This window comes from Neoarius graeffei, chromosome 9 (assembly GCF_027579695.1).
Source record: "Neoarius graeffei isolate fNeoGra1 chromosome 9, fNeoGra1.pri, whole genome shotgun sequence".
Lineage (NCBI taxonomy): Eukaryota > Metazoa > Chordata > Actinopteri > Siluriformes > Ariidae > Neoarius > Neoarius graeffei.
This window is the reverse complement of record NC_083577.1, coordinates 12732764-12754343: the sequence shown is the minus strand read 5'-3', so window position 1 is coordinate 12754343 and position 21580 is coordinate 12732764. Positions and strand designations below refer to the sequence as shown.

Genomic DNA, 21580 nt, shown 5'->3' with positions numbered 1-21580 from the left:
GTTAAACACCTTGTCCACTTTGTTTTTTGTATATTCGTTCAGTGAGCATTAGGCGTGTGTTAGGTGAGCGTTTTGTGTGCACCTCCACTTGCTTCTGTGCAAATGCAGACTGATCCTTCTGCAGCTTCTCCAGGATTTCCTCCACACTGTTGCCTTGGAACAGCCTGTAATGGAGATGAAGCACTGAGAACAGCAGCAGCAGGTCGACACTCTCGTACACACATCATGAACTTGAGCTGGTGTGGTCTGGAAACGTAAGTCAGCTGCATAATGCATTATAACACAATCCGATGTCATCAAGGTCTGAGTGAAACAAGTAAACAAGGACTTTGCGTGATTATTAGTTAATACTTTGCCCTGTTGGACCTCCAGGATTCATTTTATCACACTAACAGCAATGACTGATAACTGCTGATAAATTTGGTCCTTTGATCAAGAGTGGTGGTGTATTTTATAACTCAGACACTTCCCATTATGTGTCCTGGTTTGAACTTTTGTGTGCAAGTCCATATATGGACATAAGAGTGACTATAAGTGGGTGGTTCTTTAAGCCCAGACATGTGAATGTGGGTCTGGGTCCATACATGGAAATAAGAGCGACTCCACCGTACATAAAAACGTGTGCATGCATTTAAGACCAATGTGGGTGTGTCCGAGTCTATACATTGAAGTAAGAGTGACGAAGTGGGTGTTGTAAGACTATACATAAGAAAGTTGGAGTTTTTTCAAGAACATGCATCAGAAAGTGGGTGTGTCTCTGAGGCTATACAAATAAGTAGGTGTTTCCATACAAGCAAATGTTGGCATGTCTTTACAATCAATCACGTGGGTGTGTCTACGAACATATATTTGAATATAGGTGTGTGTTCAAGACTAGAAATAGGAATGTGGACGTGTTCATGTCCATACAGGGAAATAAAATAGTGTGCGTGTCTAAGACCATACACTAGGAGGTGGGTGTGTCTAATATCATAAATAAGAATGTGGGCATATCGTTAACATTATACATGGAAATACGGTCCTGTTTTGATGTTTAAATGTTATACCCACATTTCCATTTATGTTCTGAGACACACCCATTTAGTGTTTTATATATGGACATATATAAAAATACTAAGTGGGTGTGTCTCAGAACATAAATGGAAATGTGGGTGCATCTTTAAAAATCAGATATGGGAAAATGGGTATGTCTGAGTCTATATTAAGACTAATTAAGTGGGTGTGTCTAAAATGATGCATGGGAAAATGGGTGTGTCTGAGTCCATATATAGAAATAAGAGTAACTAAGTGGGGGTGTCTAAAATGATAAATAGGAAAATGGGTGTGTCTAAGTCAAGCCAAATTTATTTGTATAGCGCTTTTAACAATAAACATTGTCGCAAAGCAGCTTTAAGTCACTTATAGAAATAAGAGTGTGACACATGGGTGTGTCTAATACCATAAATGGAAATGTGGGTGTTTTTTTAAAAATCAGGCATGGAAAAATAGGCATGTCTTTAATTCCATTTATGAAATTAGGAAGAAGGAACTTTTCAACATTCATATGTTGAAAACATACACAGAAGTGTACGTTCACGTACACAGAAGTGTATGTTCACAGATAGTCAGGACGAGCAACCTGACAGAATTCCTGAGAACATTTTAAAGTCCTGCTAAATATTTGTTAAAGTAACTAACTTCTGGGTTTCCAGAACATTTCCCCATCATCATAGAGCCAGGAGTTTCATCTTGCCCAGTTTTCGTTTATAATCATAGATAATATTTTACACTTATTTAAAACATGACAGACTATAAAATATGACAGATTACTGTCATATTATTCTGTTTTTGAGTGAGAGAGATAAATAGAGACACAGTGTAACTTTACCTGTCAATGGCCTCTGTGTGCTGCTGCAGGACAAATGGTTTCTCGGCATCCAGCGTGCTCTGTGGACACAAGACAAAGTTTAAACTAATCAGGAAAAAAATTCTGCTCTTTTCCTTTCTCACAACACGATTTGATTAGAGACAAACAAAAAGTGCCAGCATGTTATATCAGCAACATTTTGACCTTAACATCATGATCATTCCTGTAATAACTTCATACTGCTGCAAAAAACGCTGCAAACTTGAACAAAACATCTGATCGTGTGCGAAATCAGCTTTATATTAAATGTCGTTATGCCTTTCATAAATAAGTCTGACTTTTCAGTATCTCTTCATGGCTGATTATCTTCCTGCAACAGCATGACAATATTTTATTCCTTCCATAGGCTAATAATGATGGAGTATCAAAGCAGTTACATCTTATTTAAATACACATCATGTCTTATCTCATCTCATCATGTCTGCTGCCATAAAATGTAATATTACTGAACAGACTTGTTTTTAATGGTGACTAATTTCCATCCATCTGAGCATGCAAATGGTGGTGAGCTCCAGACTAGCCACACAGGAAACATTCACTATGTTTGTACTGTAGGTTTAAAATAGGTTTATATACAGGCATGCAACAAAATAACACTCCTGGAAAAGAGTTATAAGCTCATAAATATGGTAAATTAGGTTAACGATATGTATTAAAAGTGTGATATGTTGTATTTCAGGAAAGTTCAGAGTGTTACTCTGAAGTGTGTGTGTGTGGGCACAACAGTGCGAAGAGTCTGAATGCTAATGTGTGTTTCCTCCTGACTGACATTTCAGGAAAGTTGTATGAGCTGCTGAAACTCAAGCACAGAGAAATCATCATAAATCCTGCCTGACTGGGTCAATAAACCAGTAATACACTAAACCTCAGATAAGAAGGAGGACGTACGGTATTAAACCCTCACTCACACCACCAATGCACACAAACACACCTAAAACACTCGGGTAGAGAAGCTGGAAGTGTACGTTTAAGGTGTTTGGGGAGCAAACAGAACAAGCCTCTATTGCTCACCTGCTCTTGATAAAAATCAAGGAGTGCAGTCACGTCATGAGCCGAGGGAGACTTCAGACCTGCCAAATCCTTCTCCAAAGCTGAGATCTGTGAGCAGAGATGCGGGAATTTAATCCTCTTGAGTTTAAACCACATACCAATTTCAATTCCACACCAATTTCATAAACATTTTGTGAAACGGTTTCATTTCACATTAACATCCAATTCAAAACAAATATGGAAAATTACAACTTCAGTTCTGAAAATGTGTAAAACAAATAAAAATAGAATGTGATAATTTGCAAATCATACAAACCCTATGTTTAATTGAAAACAGTACAAAAACAACATATCAAACTTTGAAACTGAGAAATTTTATTGTTTTTTGAAAAATATATGCTCATTTTGAATTTGATGTCAGCAACACGTTCCAGAAAAATTGGGTCAGGGGCAACAATAGACTGAAAAAGTTGTGTAATGCTAAAACAAACAAACAAAACACTTATTTATTTAATTGGCAACAAGTGAGTAACATGACTGGGTATAAAAAGAGCATCCCAAAGAGGCGGAGTCTCTCAGAAGTAAAGATGGGGAGGGGTTCATCGCTCTGTGAAAGACTACGTGGACAAACAGTGCAACAATTAAAGAATAACGTTCCTCAATGTAAAACTGCAAAGAACTTGGGGATCACATCATCTATGGTACATAATATCATGAAAAGATTCAGAGAATCTGGAGAAATCTCTGTATGCAAGAGGCAAGACTGAAAACTGACATTGGATGCCTGTGATCTTCAGGCCCTCAGGAGACACTGCATTAAAAGCAGACACGTGTCTGTAGTGGAAATCACTGTATGGGCTCAGGAACACTTCAGAAAACCATCGTCTGTGAAAACAGTTCATTACTGCATCCACAAATGCAAGTTAAAACCAGATATAAAAAATATCCAGAAACACCATCTTCTCTGGGCCCGAGCTCTTTCATGATGGACTGAGGCAAAGTGGAAAATTGTCCCGAGGTCTGACGAATCAAAAGTAGAAATTCTTTTTAGAAATCGTGGACACCACGTCCTCCAGACTAAAGAGGAGAGAGACCATCCGGCTTGTGATCAGCGCACAGTTCAAAAGCCAGCATCTGTGATGGTATGAGGAGGCATTCATGCACATGACATGGGTAGCTTGTACATCTGGGAAGGCATCATTAATGCTGATTGATATATACATGTTTCAGAGCAATATGCTGACATCCAGACAACATTTTTTTTCAGGGAAGGCCTTCTTTCTTTCAGCAAGACCATGCCAAACTACTTTCTGCACATATTAAAACTGCATGGCTCTGTAGTAAGAGAGTCCAGGTGCTAAACTGGCCTGCCTGCAGTCCAGACCTGTCTCCCATTTAAAACATTTGGCACATTATGAAGTGCAAAATACAAAAAGGAGACCCCGAACTGTTGAGCAACTGAAACTGTATATCAGGCAAGAATGGGACAACATTTCTCTTTCAAAACTACAGCAACTGGTCTCCTCAGTTCCCAAACGTTTACAGAGTGTTGTTAAAAGTAGAGGCGATGCAACACAGTGCCCCTGTTCCAACCTTCTGAAACTTGTTGCTGACCTCAAATTCAAAATGAGCATATATTTTTCAAACCATAATAAAATTTCTCAGTTTCATTTGATATGTTGTCTTTGTACTATTTTCAATTAAATATAGGGTTTCTATTATTTGCAAATTATTGCATTCTGTTTTTATTTACAGCTCATACAGTGTCCCAATTTTTTTGGAATTGGGGTTGTACAACATGTTAACACTAGATCTTCAATTAAGGTAAGAGTGCCTTATAAAAGGAGGAAGATTAATGGTGCGTCTTTGGTAGCACACCATAAATAGTAAACACATTTAACACACCATTTGTTCACCATTTTCTCCTAAATTCTTTGTAACCTTTTGGCATTTTATGGAGTTTTATGGGTGTGGCTAAACAGAATTCAGCTATACTGCTGTAAATCTGGTGCACAACATGACTAAAAGACTGATAAATGACAGCCAAGTGCTCATATAACACCACTAATAACACTGTGCTGGACTGGCAGATAAAGGCCACACATGCTGAATAGATTTAAAAGGCAGGTTTGTGGTGCTGCCTGAGCCTGCATGTCCTCTCGAGCACCTGTTGTGCTTGGGTTATAAGAAAAGAAAATATGACACGTCATTGGTGTTTACCGGAACTGAATACAGGCAGTTACAATAACACAATATGACACAATTTAGAGTGACAAAGGTAAATATGGAGCACCCAGTCTTTAAAAGTATAATCGTACGCTTTTAACTACACATGCATGCACACAAAATGACTGCTGTACATATCCGGTGGTCCTTTGGAGTAGCACAAGTTCAGAAATTAACGTACGCAACGGCAATACCAATGTTAATAATGGGGGCAGTATAGCACTAGGTCCACAACAAACCAGCATTGTGTCTTATGTGCTTTTTACACAGACAGCAGGAACAAGTTGCACCCGGAACAAGTTGTACTCACTTTCCTTCGTGTTTACACACTCACGCTCTATCGGTGCCAAAACGGAGATTAGAGGGTAGACAGGTAAACACAAAAGTGCATATGCACAAATAAGTGATCAGAAGCTTGTTTTTAACTTGCTTCATTGGCCTCTCACTGCTCGTTTCTGTTTAATCGCTTGAGGAAGTCATGGCCTAAAGGTGAGAGAAGCAGCTTTGGGACAAAAAGGTTGTCAGTTCAATTCCCTGGACCAGCGGGAATAGCTGAAGTGCCCTTCAGCAAGGCACCTAACACCTGGGTATACTGTATGTTGCTCTGGATAACAGCGTCTGCTAAATGCCTGCAATGTAATGCGATTCGGTGGTAAATACAACTTTCACTTCCAGAAAACTAATCCACTCCAAGCAATGTGCCGTTAAGGGACCGACTTGACTCTTTGAATCAGCTCTTTTAGATAAATTTTAAATTAAAAAAGCCAACGATGATCTGCATCTCCCCAAAACTGGATGAGGGTAAGAACAATTCCTTTAGTCCGGTTATCACTGCAATTGGCTTGGGAATCCAAGCCAATTGGACTCCATCATTTAAAGGCAGAGAAGTTTGACGAGGAAAAGTACTCTAGAAGAACTGACCACTGAATTTGCCATGAAGCGGTCTTGTCTGGATGATAAATGACCTGGATGTACACGCATAAGCCCTCCTACTTGCCACCGACTGTGGTTAGATGGTAAGCAGGAACAAGTTGCACCCAGAACAAGATATTCAGGAACAAGTTGCACCACCTTGTAAAGTGGAACAAGTTGCACCCATTGGTGTCAAACTGTTCTGGAACAAGTCGCACCCACTGGTGTCAAACTGTTCCGGAACAAGTCGTGTTTAGATGGGCAGTTGCGTCAGGGCAACCTGTTCCAATGCAAGTGCCTGTGTAAAACCAGCTTTAAATTACAAACTTATGTACTATTCTAGAGATGTTCTGGCTCTATTGTGCCATCAAAAGTGGACGCTGCTTTTAATCCTATTGAACTTGAATGTTCTTTATAGAAGCCTTTCACATGACGTCATCGTAACTGCGGATTTGTTCACGCGGTCATGTTGCAGGGCGAGCTTTGTATTTGACAATGACCGGCACAAGTGTACGCAAGTGATTGTAAGCCAAATTCAGTAAACAATCTACAGATAAACTTGTAGAAGTTACATCTAAAAGAACAATGCCAGAGACCTGTAGAGACCTGCTTCCTGGTGAACCCAGAAAGACAAAAAAAAAAAATGGTGAGCTGCAGTTAAACAGGAAGAAAAACATCCCCGTGTGTGTGGAGAATATTTTATATCAGGTTAGTATGAAAGCTCTGTGCAGCATTAAAACGTATATCTGGATGTAAGCTTTGGACGCCTAATGCTTGACTTGACGAGCAGCATGCTTGTTATGTACTGATAATGTAGATTCAGCTAACCACCATAAAATATGCTAGACCTATTGCCCTGGCTTATTTATTTATTTATTGATTAGAAGTCCAGGTTTGAGCTTACCTTTGTCATAAGATATTTTTTCTTTATTGGGAATTTCCCATAACATTCTAGCATGAAACCTGCCTCGGAATATTGGGAAGCATCTGTACTTTTGTAAGCCTTCAGCATCTCCAGTCGTATTTACAAGTCCCAAATACTAAATAGTTCAGGATGTCGCAGTGTCCTAAATCCAGTAGTTGGTTTGCCAAACAGTTTTCAAGTGGAATAAATACATTTGTGGGTAATTAAGAAGAAGCCTTTATTTTTGTCACATGTAAACTCAAGCACAACGAAATACCCCTTCTGTATTTAGCTCATCGTGCATGCACACACAGAGAGAGCGAGAGAGAGAGCAATGTGCAGAACAAATAATAAATAAATACATTTGTCAGTAAATTGTATGGATCTGTGACGTCTGCATGTTTCAGCTTTTGGATGTAACGCAATCTGCTGGTATAAAATAAATTTATAATCATTTCAGAGAGATTGTATTGACTGCAGCCATTTCATCTCGACTTGTCCAGGGTGTACCCCGCCTTTCGCCCGTAGTCAGCTGGGATAGGCTCCAGCTTCCTGCGACCCTGTAGAACAGGATAAAGCGGCTATAGATGATTTCAATTTTCATTATTAACTGTCATGGCTGTTTCTTTGCCTGCCTGGCAATATTTCAGATGCTGTGTGATAAACAACCAGAGCGTCAGTCACACAGTAGCTCACACAGCCGCACCATGAGAAACCAGACTCGTTTATAATTAGATAAGTTGCTCTTCATGAGAACAATTAGAACAATTTGATCTTCAAAACAAAACAAGACGACAGAGTCATCTATATCCCCCGCCCTATATACCAAGTTTCAAGATATCATTTGCCACATTTTCAAGTTCTGCTGCAGGAAACCAACCCTCCCTCTTTACACTGACCTCAGCAGCCCATGGCATAAGGTCCAGGTAAGCTAAAACTTAATATTTCTCACATTTCTTGGTATCAAAAGTTGGTATACATCAACACATATACCAACTCTCAAGATCATACCACTCAGTTTTCAAGTTCTGCTCTGGAAACAAAACCTACCCCGAAGACTAACCTGAGAGACTAAGTCTGAAATTGTTTCCATGGAAACATGAAAAATTTCTCAAAATTCTTAGTATGAAAAGGCATATCTACATTACCTTGTTAACATGTATACCAAGTTTCAAATCCGTATCATGAATAGTTTTGGATATGTGTTCTGGAAACGAACACTGCTCTTAGAAACGAAGTCAAAATCTATTTTTATGTAAAAATTTGAAAAGTACTTTTTTTTTCTTCAAAAATCCAAAACAGCAAAAGGCACCAGCTCACATGTTGCTTGATATGTATACAAGGTTTCACGAAGATATCTTCAGTAGTTTTAAAGATATGGCCCGGAAACAAAAACGGGACCAGCCAGCCGGAACCCATTTCTATATAACCAGAATCAAAAACCATTGAAAACTCAGGGAGGAGTAGCGATTTTTGTGGACAAACGGACACTGCGTGATGGCAATAGCTCATCGCCCTGCGGCTGGTGAGCTAAAAATCTGTGACATCAGTCAAAGTCCTCTATAGTAATGGTTCCCAAACTGGGGTACGCGACGTGATTGTAGGGGGTACGCGGGAGGGGGGGAATACTGTAACGGTGCTCTTCCTGCACAGTTCGCCCCCCGGGGCTTGAACCCGCGACCTCAAAGTCAAATCGGCAGAGTCAAGACACAGTAGCAAGTGAGCTAACTGGTAAGCTCAATCGCTATGGAAGGGAGTGGTTTGCTAACGTTCTACCCCCGAACTCTGCTAGTTGGCCTCCGTTACAATAGCAACGAATGCAGGCAACAAATAAGCAGGGCAGGGGTGTGTAGTGTGTGTGTGGTACGCGGGGGTACGCAACGGCAAAAAAATAACGAAACGATATGAGGGAGTTCTCAATGTGGACTTAAACAAGAAGGCATGGATATCTGCGTCAAGGTAGGAAAAATGCTGGTTTTCATTATTATGCCCGCCGCGGCACAAGTTAAGAAGAAGATGGATTATAGCTTCATGAGCAATCGTTGTCTGACAGTTAGCAATAGCCTACATTTCCTCAAGCACGGGGCATTTGTGATCGCATGTAAGATAGTTATCTGTTGAATATTTCTTACGGCGGTGTGGCAGCGGGGGCGTGGTCAAGCACCGGTCTGTGACAGGAGGGTGGAGTCAGGGAAGGTAAGTGGCAGAATCACTACACCTGATGGCAATTAACCTGTGTTTGTGTGTGTCTTCCCAGTGACCGCGCCCTATTTAAGGAGGGAGCGCGAGAGCAGAGGGGCTCTCTCCCCAATCAGACGACTGGAGTGTGTGCGCGTGCGTGTGTGGCTGAGAGAGTGAAAGTTTACTGAAAAGTAAAAATAAGAGTTTGTGAACCCTGATCTCTGTCCTGCCGTCCTCTGTGCTCCACCCTTGCTTAGAACTGTTACAGGCGGTTAATGTACTACCTGTAAACATCCTTGAACAACTTTGTTGTTTGCTATGTGTAGCTGATATTTTAATGGTGTCTTTCCGGTTTGCGTGTTACTGTGGTCAAGTGGATAGGCTATTTTGCACTGTACCATGCCAACACTTGGTTCTGGAAAGCAGTGAAACGGGTGTGTCAATCAATGGCCATATGTTCGAAGCAACGCAGTTTGGCTGTTTCAAGGCGTCATGTGCATGAAATAGTAAGAAAAAAAAAGATAAGTTGGGGTGGTTGGACTTGTGATTGTGTGCTCACCGTGGATTTGTGAAACATGCATGCAACGCGAACGCCATGCACGAGATACCACTGTCTTCCAGGGGAGAGAGTTGTTGCGACAAGCTTCTCCCAGCAAACATGGTCACACATGGTCTATGTGAGCTGAGTTTGCAAGCTGAACGAGGTTTTTCATGCGTATTTGCCCATAGTCGTATGCACATATTGTTCATCTCCGAGTCCATTTTTTTCGGTGTATATATTACCCAAAATGCACTGTCTACTGCAGGGAGTGGAAAAAAAGAGTCGGTGCCCTCATTCGATTTTTTAAAAAAAGTTTGCTGGCTAAAAGGTTTCCTGTCACGAATAGCATACCCCCACTTTAAAAATCTCCACACCACTGCGTAAGCAACCTGCCAATCAGTCACAGCACTTAAATACAACATAAACTGGTAAGTTTCACTGCTAGGCTCGTTCTCCCTTCAACTGGTTGTTACTAGGCGACGTTTAAGGTCTAGGTTCTCCCTTCAAGTAGTTGTTACCAGGCAACCAACAGTAAACTTCAATCAGTTTAGTTGCATGTCACTTCGCTTCAATGAAACATCACTGCTAACAACGAACGAACCAACACGACATGGACAAGTGGTTGAAAAGAGTAGCACCCCTCACCACAGAGACTCCATCGGCTCCTGTGTCTACTATCGGGGATGCCCCAGTCGGTGACAGCAACCCAATGTTCTCTTCCATGGATCAGGGTGCTATCAGTAGGGAAAGTGTTGGTCATCAAGCTGCTAGCATGGCTAGTGCCACTGACAGTGACTGTGAGTATGATGAGCCCCCTGACATGGGCAAGCATATGGATGTAGAAAGGAGGACAGAAAAAAGACGCAAATATGACGAGAACTACATTACGTTGGGATTCACTTGTATCGGTACTGGCTCGTCTATTCAGCCACAGTGTGTTGTATGCGCAAAAGTGTTATCGCACAACTCAATGAAACCCTCACTTGAAAAATAAACCTCGGGAATTTTTTGAAAGGGAATTACGTGGGCTTTCTACCAGTAAGCAAAGCATAAAAAACCCAGACGCAGTGAACAAGAAAGGGTTAGAGGCGTCTTATATGGTGAGCTACCGAGTAGCCCAGACTGGCAAGCCTCACACTATTGTGGAGGACTTTTTTCTGCCTGCTGCTGCAGACGCGGTTGGGGTAATGTTGGGGGAAAAGGTGAAAAATGTCATTCAGTCCATGCCTTCCTCAAACAATACAGTTTCTCGACGAATCAGTGCTATGGCTGGGGACGTGTTTAAACAGTTACTGCATCGCATATGAGCCAGTGAATTTTATTCACTACAACTGGATGAGTCGACGGACGTGGCCGGCCTAGCACAGCTCCTGGCATATGTCCGTTATATCTATGACGGGTCAGTTAAGGAGGACATGCTGTTTTGTAAACCGCTGGAAACAAGAACAACAGGGGAGGACATCTTCCGAATGCTGGACACCTTTGTGGCATTGAATGGACTTTTGTGGACTAAATGTGTGGGCATCTGCACAGATGGCGCAAGGGCCATGACCGGGAGGCACAGTGGAGTGGTCACTCGCGTCCAAGCGGTTGCTCCAGACGCCACTTGGGTGCATTGCAGCATCCACAGGGAGGCTCTGGCTGCCAAGGGCATGCCTGGGAGTTTGAAGAGCGTTTTGGACAAAACTGTGAAAATTGTGAACTTCGTCAAATCTAGGCCTCTGAACTCTCGCATATTCACTGCACTCTGCAATGAAATGGGCAGCGACCATACAACTCTTCTGCTGCACACGGAGGTGCGCTGGTTGTCAAGGGGGAAAGTTTTGACACGCGTCTTTGAGTTAAGAGATGAACTTAAAATGTTTTTTGTTGACCACACTTTTCACCTGTCTGACAATTTGCATGATCTAGAGTTTCTTTCACGGCTAGCTTATCTCAGTGACATTTTTTCCACACTGAATGAACTAAATCTCGGGTTACAGGGGCTCTCCGCAACCATCTTTAATGTGCGGGACAAAATTGAGGCAATGATCCAGAAATTGAAGCTCTGGATAGACTGCGTGGGCAAAAACAAACCAGAGGTCTTTCTGTTGTTGCACGATTTTCTGTGCGAAAATCACATCAGTCTGACAGACGGCATCAAACACGACATAACAACCCATCTCCGTGAGCTGGCTGCTGAGCTGCGCAGGTACTTCCCCGACAGTGACGAGTCGGACAGCTGGATTCGACATCCCTTTTCTACTGTCCCTGCTGCCCTGCCGGTATCTGAACAAGAGAACCTCACTGATATAACAGGATCCATGAAAATCGACTTCCACCACAAGCCTTTTCCAGATTTCTGGATAGGATTGCGCACCGAATACCCTCAACTGGCCACACGTGCTGTCAAGAAATTAATGCCCTTCGCCACAACCTATTTATGTGAGAGGGGGTTCTCAGCTCTGACGAGCCTGAAAACTAAATACCGGTACAGGCTGTATGTAGAGGACGATTTAAGACTGAAACTATCTCCGATTCGACCAGACATAAAGGGACTATGTGCTTCCTCTCAGGCACATCCTTCACACTAACCTGGATTTCGGTCATGTTTCACCCTCGTCTTGTCTTCTTTTTTCTATTACCATCCCCAGTGTTAATGTTTTAAATCAGTTCTCAAGTCTTTTGATGATTTATCACCATTTTTTCTCATATCTTGACTACCCTTTTAGGTTTACTTTTTGATGGAAATATTGGTTTTAATGTTTTTGTCAAAGGCTTAAAGTTCTTGTTTTGTTCGCATACCCATGATTTCAAAAGGGGGAAAAAATGAAAAACTAACCCCTGAAGTGTAATATAAATAATTAAAGAGATTTATTGTTATCTGGCGGTTACTGTTCGGTATTAGAACACATCTTGTGTTTTTTATTTTTGATTTTATTAACAATGGTTGATTTTTATTAACAATAGTTACATCTATGGTCTTCGGGTCGTTTTCAAACCGTATATAATTAACATTGAGAAATGTGAGGCAAAATTGCATAAAATGAAACCCAGAACAAGTCATATGAAAGCATCACATTCATTTGTGTGCCTAAGAACATCTCTCTCTTTCTCTCTCTCTCTGTTAACAGGCTAATAAGTTTTTAGTCTCAAGTTAGTTCTTGTTTCTTATTTCTCATGCCCATTCATCTGTAGTTGTATTATATCTGCAAGCTAATTAATAAAAATACTCCCTGATATTTTGACATTTTTGTTTTTTATTTCTTGCATATGCTACGTGCGTTTTGTGTGTGTGTGTGTGGGGGGGGGGGGGGGGGCAGCGGGGGGTACACGGATGGAGATGAAATGCTTCAAGGGGTACGGGATGCAAAAAAGTTTGGGAACCACTGCTCTATTGAGGTATTTCACCTGACGTCACAGGGTCACGTGACGCCCCGGTGTCCACCATTTTGGACGGCAAGCTAGCTAATGTCAACAACAGTAGCTAGTATGTTACTGTAGCAATATTTACGTTCAGTCATTTGGATGACTGTTAAAACCTTTCAGTCTCAAGTTTTTCCTTTACTGGATTTACTAGTTTACTGAGCTAGCGCGCGATGGCTCCCGGCTTGGCCGGAGAGCGCCCGATGGCTCCCGGCTTGGCCGGAGAGCGCCCGATGGCTCCCGGCTTGGCCGGAGAGCGCCCGATGGCTCCCGGCTTGGCCGCCGAGCGCGCGATGGCTCCCGGCTTGGCCGCCGAGCGCGCGATGGCTCCCGGCTTGGCCGCCGAGCGCGCGATGGCTCCCGGCTTGGCCGCCGAGCGCGCGATGGCTCCCGGCTTGGCCGCCGAGCGCGCGATGGCTCCCGGCTTGGCCGCCGAGCGCGCTAGCTCAGTAAACTAGTAAATCCAGTAAAGGAAAAACTTGAGACTGAAAGGTTTTAACAGTCATCCAAATGACTGAACGTAAATATTGCTACAGTAACATACCAGCTATGATGTTGTTGACATTAGCTAGTGCTAACAGCTAGTTGCTAATACACTGCTACAACTACACCGACCCTAATAATACAGTTCTTGGTCACTGCCTGGTAACAGCAAATTTATAACGGGCCATGTCTCAACAGACTAAGAAGTTATTTCAATGACATTTAATAACATTTTGTTTATCCTGAGGACCAAAAGTAAATGAAAATGTGAACAAACCTTAGCTGTAATCAGATGGCGACCACCGGCTCCAGGGACGACCCGCTGATGTAGGCATGTTACCCAGCCTGGCACAAAATATTTGTAGGCATCCAAACTCTCATACGCTTTCAGATCAATACCTGTGTATGGCGATGGGTTTTTAACGACATAGGTATACAGATCATGTGGGCCGAAGTCAGGTAAAGACGAGGGCTTCGTGTACTTCCGTACGTCAGTGAACAATCCTGGTGGAAGCAGGTAAATGTCGTTCTCTAAGCCTGCTAACCTCAATTTTTGCAAATACCTCTCCCTCTGCTCGCCCTGTAAATGCCCTACGTCGCTGGATAGTGAAGGTGGTTTCTGCATCTCGCTCCTTTTTCTTTTGTTTTTCGTTTGTCGCCTTCCTCGCATTCAAACTGATTCGAGCCGTGCCGTCCAAAATGGCAGCGTCACATGACTTGGTCACGTGAGTGAAATACCTCAATAGAGATACTAATATTGCTAACAAGTAAAAAAAAATGGGGGGGGAGGGGGGGAGAGCCAAACACTCCACCCCCATCCACCTTGTGAAATTATAGGGACATTATATTCTAGACAGTGAATATAAAAATTTGATATAGCTCTGTTAAAATTACAGGTTTTTATGATAAAAAATATGAAACCAAGATAAAAAGTGACCAAACAAATGGGGGAAGAAGCAGCATCCTGCGACTGTGATCATTTTTAGCTGCACCGCTCTCCATGATCCATCATTATAGCAATGTTATGAGCACAATCCCAGTGTTTATAAGGAGCAGATACATCATAGGCAGCACATTGTGGTTTATAACGATGCCTGAGGTGAGGAGTGGAGCATCATTTCCTAACTTTCTCTTCTTGTTATCCTGTTAAAGGAGGAGTACTGTTTGAGATCTTGATTATATAAACATATGGGGGGTTTGCGCACACCACTATGAACCCGGAATTGATATTTTTATCTCGCTTTGTACTTTGTGTCTCCTGCCTGTCCTTGGCCTGGACGTAGGCGTTGTCCTACACACCACTCTGTCTCTCTGTGGAGGTGCCAGAGCGTCAGCATTAACACTGGCACCCTGGGTACATGGACTGGGTTTCTGTGCCAGGACTCAGCTGGCACCAGCAGCTCCACCCACTTCCTGCTGATTGGCTAGAGAAAATGCTGACTCAGTAACACTGCCCACTCCCTGTCCTCATCTGTCCTCGAGGAAATTAAGCAAAAGTTAAAAAGGTAAAAGGCTAATGCTAGCAGTAGGCGATAAAGTCAAAATTTTGTAGTGGTGTAAAGTGACATGATTTTTCTGTAATGTCTGAAACACAGCAGCCTGAGCATCTGTTTTCAGTACTAACTTTGATCAAGTCTTACCTTCTCTGACTGGACAAAGTGCGTGGCGACTCCTGACCTCTGCACGTCTCGACCCTTGAGCCGAAACCCCGTCAGGCCGAGGAATAGTCCTAACTTTCCCTGGAGTCTTGGTAGGAAGTAGCCACCACCAACATCGGGGAATAATCCTGTAACAACCAACCAGAGAATGAGCACAGATTCAGAAATGGAACCTATTCATTTCTAATACTGTAGCTATTACAACCCCAATTCGAAAAAAGTTGGGACACTGTGTAAACTGTAAATAAACGCAGAATGTGATAATTTGCAAAATGATGGAAACCCTATATTTCATTGAAAATAGTACAAAGACAACATATCAAAATGTTGAAACTGGGAAATGTTATTGTTTTTTGAAAAATATATGCTCATTTTGAATTTGATGTCAGCAACAAGTTTCAGAAAAGTTGGGACAGGGGCATGTTTACCACTGTGTTTCATTACTTCTACTTTTAACAACACTCTAAATGTTTGGGAACTGAGCAGACCAATTGCTGTAGTTTTGAAAGAGAAATGTGGTCCCGTTCTTGCCCGATACACAGTTTCAGTTGCTCAATAGTTCGTGGTCTCCTGTGTCATATTTTGCGCTTCCTAATGAGCCAAATGTTTGAAATGGGAGACAGGTCTGGACCGTTCAGCACCCAGACTCTTAATACAGAGCCGTGCAGTTTTAATATGTGCAGAAAGTGGTTTGGCATTATCTTGCTGAAAGAAGGAAGGCCTTCCTTTGTCTGGATGGCAGCATATTGCTCTGAAACATACATACATATATATATGTGTGTGTGCTGCCATCCAGACAAAGTCTTTTTCAACAATGAAATTCAGCATTAATGATGCCTTTCCAGATGTAAAAGCTACCCATGTCACGTACACGAATGCCCCCTCATACCATCACAGATGCTGGCTTTTGAACTGTGCTCTGATAACAAGCCGGATGGTCCCTCTCCTCTTTAGCCTGGAGGACGTGGTGTCCATGATTTCTAAAAAGAATTTCTACTTTCGATTCGTTAGACCTCGGGACAATTTTCCACTTCGCCTCAGTCCATCGTAAAAGTCAAGTGAAATCAACTTTACTGTCAAATATGCTATACATGCTCGACATACAGCACAGATGAAATTTCAGTTCTTTCTGACCCACGGTGCAAACAGGCAATGCAATAAATAAAAATAGAATAACTGAAATAAACAATATAAACACTCTAGATAAGAACTACACATAGACTAAACACTCACAGGTGTGTATGTGTGTGTGTATATATATATATATATATATATATATATATATATATATATATATATATATATAAAATCACACACATACATATAAATTGAAGCAAAAGGACATAAAATAAACAGTCAAGGGCACTTGAGGTATAGCAGGTAAACAATTAACTAATAGCTGTTAAGGTGAGGTAGTGCGGAATAGTGCAAATGAGCGAGGTAAAGTGAAATGTGCAGTGTGCGAATGAATGTTGTGTGTGTGTGTGTGTGTGTGTGTGTGTGTGTGTGTGTGTTGGGGGGGGGACTGTGAGGGTGACATGTCAGATGCTGAAGGGGGGGTAGGGGGGTGTGCGGGCAGAATCTGTGGCAGGGGGCAGAGGGGGAGGAGGGGCAGAACAGGGAGGGAGTTGAGCTTCCTGACCGCCTGGTGAAAGAAACTGTCCTTGAGCCTGCTGGTTTTGGCCTGGAGACTCCGCAGTCTCCTCCCCGACAGCAGCAGACTGAAGAGGCTGTGAGACAGGTGGGTGGGGTCACCTGCAATCCTGATGGCTTTGCGGGTGAGGCGGGAGTTATAGATATCCATAAGAGAAGGTTGACCCTCTCAGCTGCTCTCACGATGCGCTGCAGAGTCTTGCAGCAGGACATGGTGCAGGCGCCGTACCACTCAGTGATGCAGCTGGTCAGGATGTTCTCGATGGTGCCTCTGTAGAATGTGTGCATGATGGGGGCCGGGGCTCTTGCTCTCCTTAGTTTGCGGAGGAAGTACAGATGCTGTTGGGCTTTTTTGGCCAGTGATGCGGTGTTGTTGCTCCAGGACAGGTCTTCAGAGATGTGCACACCCAGAAACTTGGTGCTGCTCACCCTCTCCACTGCAGCACCGTCGACAGTTACTGGAGCATGGTGGGTGTGCGCTCTCCTGAAGTCCACAACAATCTCCTTCATCTTCTCCACGTTCAGGCGGAGATTGTTGTCCTTGCACCACATGGCCAAGTGGCTCACCTCACTCCTGTAGATTGTCTCATCGGCATTGTTGATGAGACCCACCACAGTCGTGTCGTCCGCAAACTTAATGAAGAGGTTGAAGCTGGATGTTGGTGTGCAGTCGTGGGTCAGCAGAGTGAAGAGGAGGGGGCTCAGCACACATCCTTGGGGGGCCCCCGTGTTCAATGTGATGGTGCTGGAGGAGTTGCTGCCGACCCGTACAGCCTGTGGTCTCCCCGTCAGGAAGTCTAGCAGCCAGTTGCACAGGGAGGTGTTGAGTCCCGGCTGGTCCAGTTTATGAATGAGCTGCTGAGGAATGATTGTGTTGAATGCTGAGCTAAAGTCTATGAACAGCATTCTGACATACGAGTCTTTTGTCAACAGGTGGGTGAGGTCTGAGTGGAGGGTAGTGGAGATGGCGTCATTGGTCGAACGGTTGGACTGATATGCAAACTGGAAAGGGTCCAGGGCGGGGGTGGTGGTGGTGGCAGATTTGATATGCCGCATGACTAGCCGCTCGAAGCACTTCATGAGGATGGGAGTGAGTGCGACCGGGCAGTAGTCATTGAAGCAGGAGGGAGACGGCTTCTTCGGGACCAGGATGATGGTGGTGGCTTTGAGGCACGTGGGGACAACAGCCTGGCTCAACGAGATGTTGAAGATGTCTGTAAAGACATCTGTGAGCTCCTCAGCACAGTCTCTCAGGACACGACCAGGAATGTTATCAGGACCCGGGGCTTTCCGTGCATTTGTCGTCCTGAGAGCTCTCCTCACGCTGTCTGGGGACAGTGTCAACATCTGGTCACTGGGAGGTGGTGGGGTTTTCTGTGCCGTGGTGCTGTTGTCTGCCTCAAAGCGAGCGAAGAAGTCGTTCAACTGATTCAGCAGAGAGGTGGAGTTATCACAGGTCTACGGTGAGGGCTTGTAGTCTGTGATGGTCTGAATCCCCCGCCACAGGTTCCTGGTGTCTCTGCAGAGCTCGGGCTCAGAGAAGGTGGTGGTGTTTCTGGATATTGTTTATATCTGGTTTTAACTTGCATTTGTGGATGCAGTAATGAACTGTTTTCACAGACGATGGTTTTCTGAAGTGTTCCTGAGCCCATACAGTGATTTCCACTACACACACGTGTCTGCTTTTAATGCAGTGTCTCCTGAGGGCCTGAAGATCACAGGCATCCAATGTCAGTTTTCAGTCTTGTCTCTTGCATACAGAGATTTCTCCAGATTCTCTGAATCTTTTCATGATATTATGTACTGTTGATGATGTGATCCCCAAATTCTTTGCAGTTTAACATTGAGGAACATTATTCTTAAATTGTTGCACTGTTTGCCCATGCAATCTTTCACAGAGCGATGAACCCGTCCCCATCTTTACTTCTGAGAGACTCCGCCTCTCTGGGATGCTCTTTTTATACCCAATCATGTTACCAATTAACAAAATTAGTTTTTTTTTTTAGCCTTACACAACTTTTCCAGTCCTTTGTTGCCCCTGCCCCAACTTTTCTGAAACGTGTTGCTGACATCAAATTCAAAATGAGCAAATTTTTTTCAAAAAATGCTAAAATTTCTCAGTTTCAACATTTGATGTGTTGTTTTTGCATTATTTTCAATGAAATATCGGTTTGCATGATTATGATCGCATTCCGTTTTTATTTGTTTTACACAGTGTCTCAACTTTTATGGAATTGGGGTTGTACATACAGATTTGTACTTTTTAACTACTCCTATACCAAGTTAAATACGCCATCTAGATGTATAAAGATTGTCGGGAGTCAAAGAATTAATTTACAGTCAAATATAAATTATTAAAAAAACAAAAACACAGTGAATAAGGGGCCAAGCATTTTCTGCCTGCACCACCTAGTGATTGAAGTAGACCAGAAACCATCAAAAGATGCCAATTTGATGGCAATCCATCAAGCTGATTCTGAGACATGCCCTCACTTCTTGTTTACTGACATCAAATTCCCTTGCGTGTTATGGATAAACCATTCTAAATCTCAGAAAAACTGAAAATCTCTGTTCAAATTGGTCTATAATAATAAGAAGAAGAATAATAAGAATCGGCATTGACAGGAAGAAGAAGAATCAGCATTGGCAAGAAGAAGAAGAATCAGCATTGGCAAGAAGAACCGCCATCAGCATTGGCAGGAAGAAGAAGAGAAGAAGAAGAATCCACATTGGCAGGAAGAAGAAGAAGAAATTAGCATTGGCAGGAATAATAATAATAATAATGATGATGATGATGATACAATTACAATTCACAGTCGGGTGCTGCTTTAGTGCTTGGCCCCTGAATCTTTCATGTTATGTATGGGTTTAATGGTGCAGTCCTTACTGGCCAAGCCAGTTAGCATAGCTGTCACCATGGTTACTACAGGAGATCTGCACTGAACAGACATTAAGCTGTGTTAATATCAGGAAGAATCTCTTAAAGTTGGAGAAACTTTGTTTCTCTGAACAAGTTCAAGCCCTCCTATGGATTTATTCTTACTCATTCTTCTTTATACGGCTGAATCCATAATAACTGGCCGTTTAATAAGTGTTTGTTGCCTTGTCATGTGGAGACTATTTTATTATCTTATAATGTCTGTCCTGCGGATAAACGATGATGAATTCAAGCTCGTCCGGAACGTGCCATTAAAACCTTCAATTCCTAAAGTGCTGAAGAGAAATAAAAGTCTCAAGCACATCACCCTGTTGAAGCTTCTTCAGTTTTATAAACCAACAGATTCCATTATTAATATTTATCTAACCATAATGCAGACAAAGCTCTGAGGTGGTCCCCATCCTCTGAGTGTTTATTCCCACAGTAAACACAACACCACACTCATACTCCTCCACCAGCTCTGGACTAAATCCAGACGGCCAACGCCTAGAGGACCGAGCACTCTCAAATCCCTCACAGAGTGCAAATTAGGATTCATTTCCTCTTCTGTTTGTCTCTCTTTTGAGTCGAGTGCATCTTATACTTCTGGTGAGAGGCAAATTGATCAAGTTAAATAAGGGAACACGACATCTGCGAGTTGGACAGTGTCTTATAATTGTAGCTTCTGAGATAATTACAAGGACATGAAGAGTTCCTATTACTTAGTAAAAAGCTACATCTGTGATATGAGAGCGTGGTTCCAATTTCCTGCCATTTTCAAGAATAGAATGTTATTCTGGGAAGTCAGAGGAGACAAATCTAAGTTTTCAAGCTGAAGAAAATACCATTTCGCTCCATGTAGCATGTTTCTTTATACAATATCACGACTTAAATGTCCTTATATAGTATTAAAGCCAGGGCAGACGACAGACTGTGACATCCCCCCACCTGTCACAACACGAGGATTAGTCTGTCTGACCCAATTCCAAATGCAATTTCAGAAAATGCAGATTACGTTGTCCATGCACTGGACACTCACTGGATTTGTCCCACAGTTATTCTATAATCCAAACAGTGTGCTTGAGTTTGGGGATTGAGTTTGATCTACAAACCTAGGTATGCAAGAACATAACATTTACATCCATTATAACAGAACCATAGCATCATGTGGTGATTTGTAGGATCCAATATAATCACAAAAGAGCCCATAAACAAACATTATTTCATGATGTTTCAAGTATCATGATGATAGCTTAATGTTAACCATGTAAAATACTTGATGAAATCTGATTGGCTGATAGTGGCCTTTTTTTTTTTTTAATAAATTGACCAAGTTATCATTATCTTAAAGAAAACCACTATATCAAATCATGACTTAACACCTCACAAGATAAACAATTCAGAGCAGTCAGTAGGCCTAAGCAATGAAATAAAACAATCGCAATATGCAACATCGATAGACTCATCAATAGCAATAAGAAAATAGTTCAACTGAATGAGAATGTTTGATGGTTTTATTTAAATGGGTTAAATACAAGCCACCAGAAACTGCATCCAATTAGAAAATGAGCAGAGTTCATAATGTTTATTATGTCGATAAACGAAGTTCCCGTGCCCTGTTAAAATCCAGCAGGACTCGCCCAGCTTGCTTTTCACTGCATTCAGGTCACGAGCGAAAAAAAACTAAAGGAAATACGCAGAACCATGGCCTCACTTTTTGTTTATAAATGCCTTGAGACCTCAAAAATGGCACAGGAATAGTTTTAAGTGTCAACAATAAATCTAATATAGTAATTTTTACAAT

At 42.4% G+C, this 21580-nt stretch overlaps 1 protein-coding gene across 2 annotated transcripts in view; it reads right to left on the bottom strand.

Moving 5' to 3' along the window:
- Nucleotides 1–21580, bottom strand: part of hibch (3-hydroxyisobutyryl-CoA hydrolase) — a 116337-nt gene that overhangs the window by 16232 nt on the left and 78525 nt on the right. For both annotated transcript variants that reach the window (XM_060929014.1, XM_060929015.1), the window contains exons 8-11: nucleotides 15189–15334; nucleotides 2918–3004; nucleotides 1868–1926; nucleotides 83–164 (exon numbers count right to left, since the gene is read on the bottom strand). In XM_060929014.1, the coding sequence (XP_060784997.1) occupies nucleotides 83–164; nucleotides 1868–1926; nucleotides 2918–3004; nucleotides 15189–15334 (374 nt within the window). The remainder of the gene's footprint in view (nucleotides 1–82; nucleotides 165–1867; nucleotides 1927–2917; nucleotides 3005–15188; nucleotides 15335–21580) is intronic.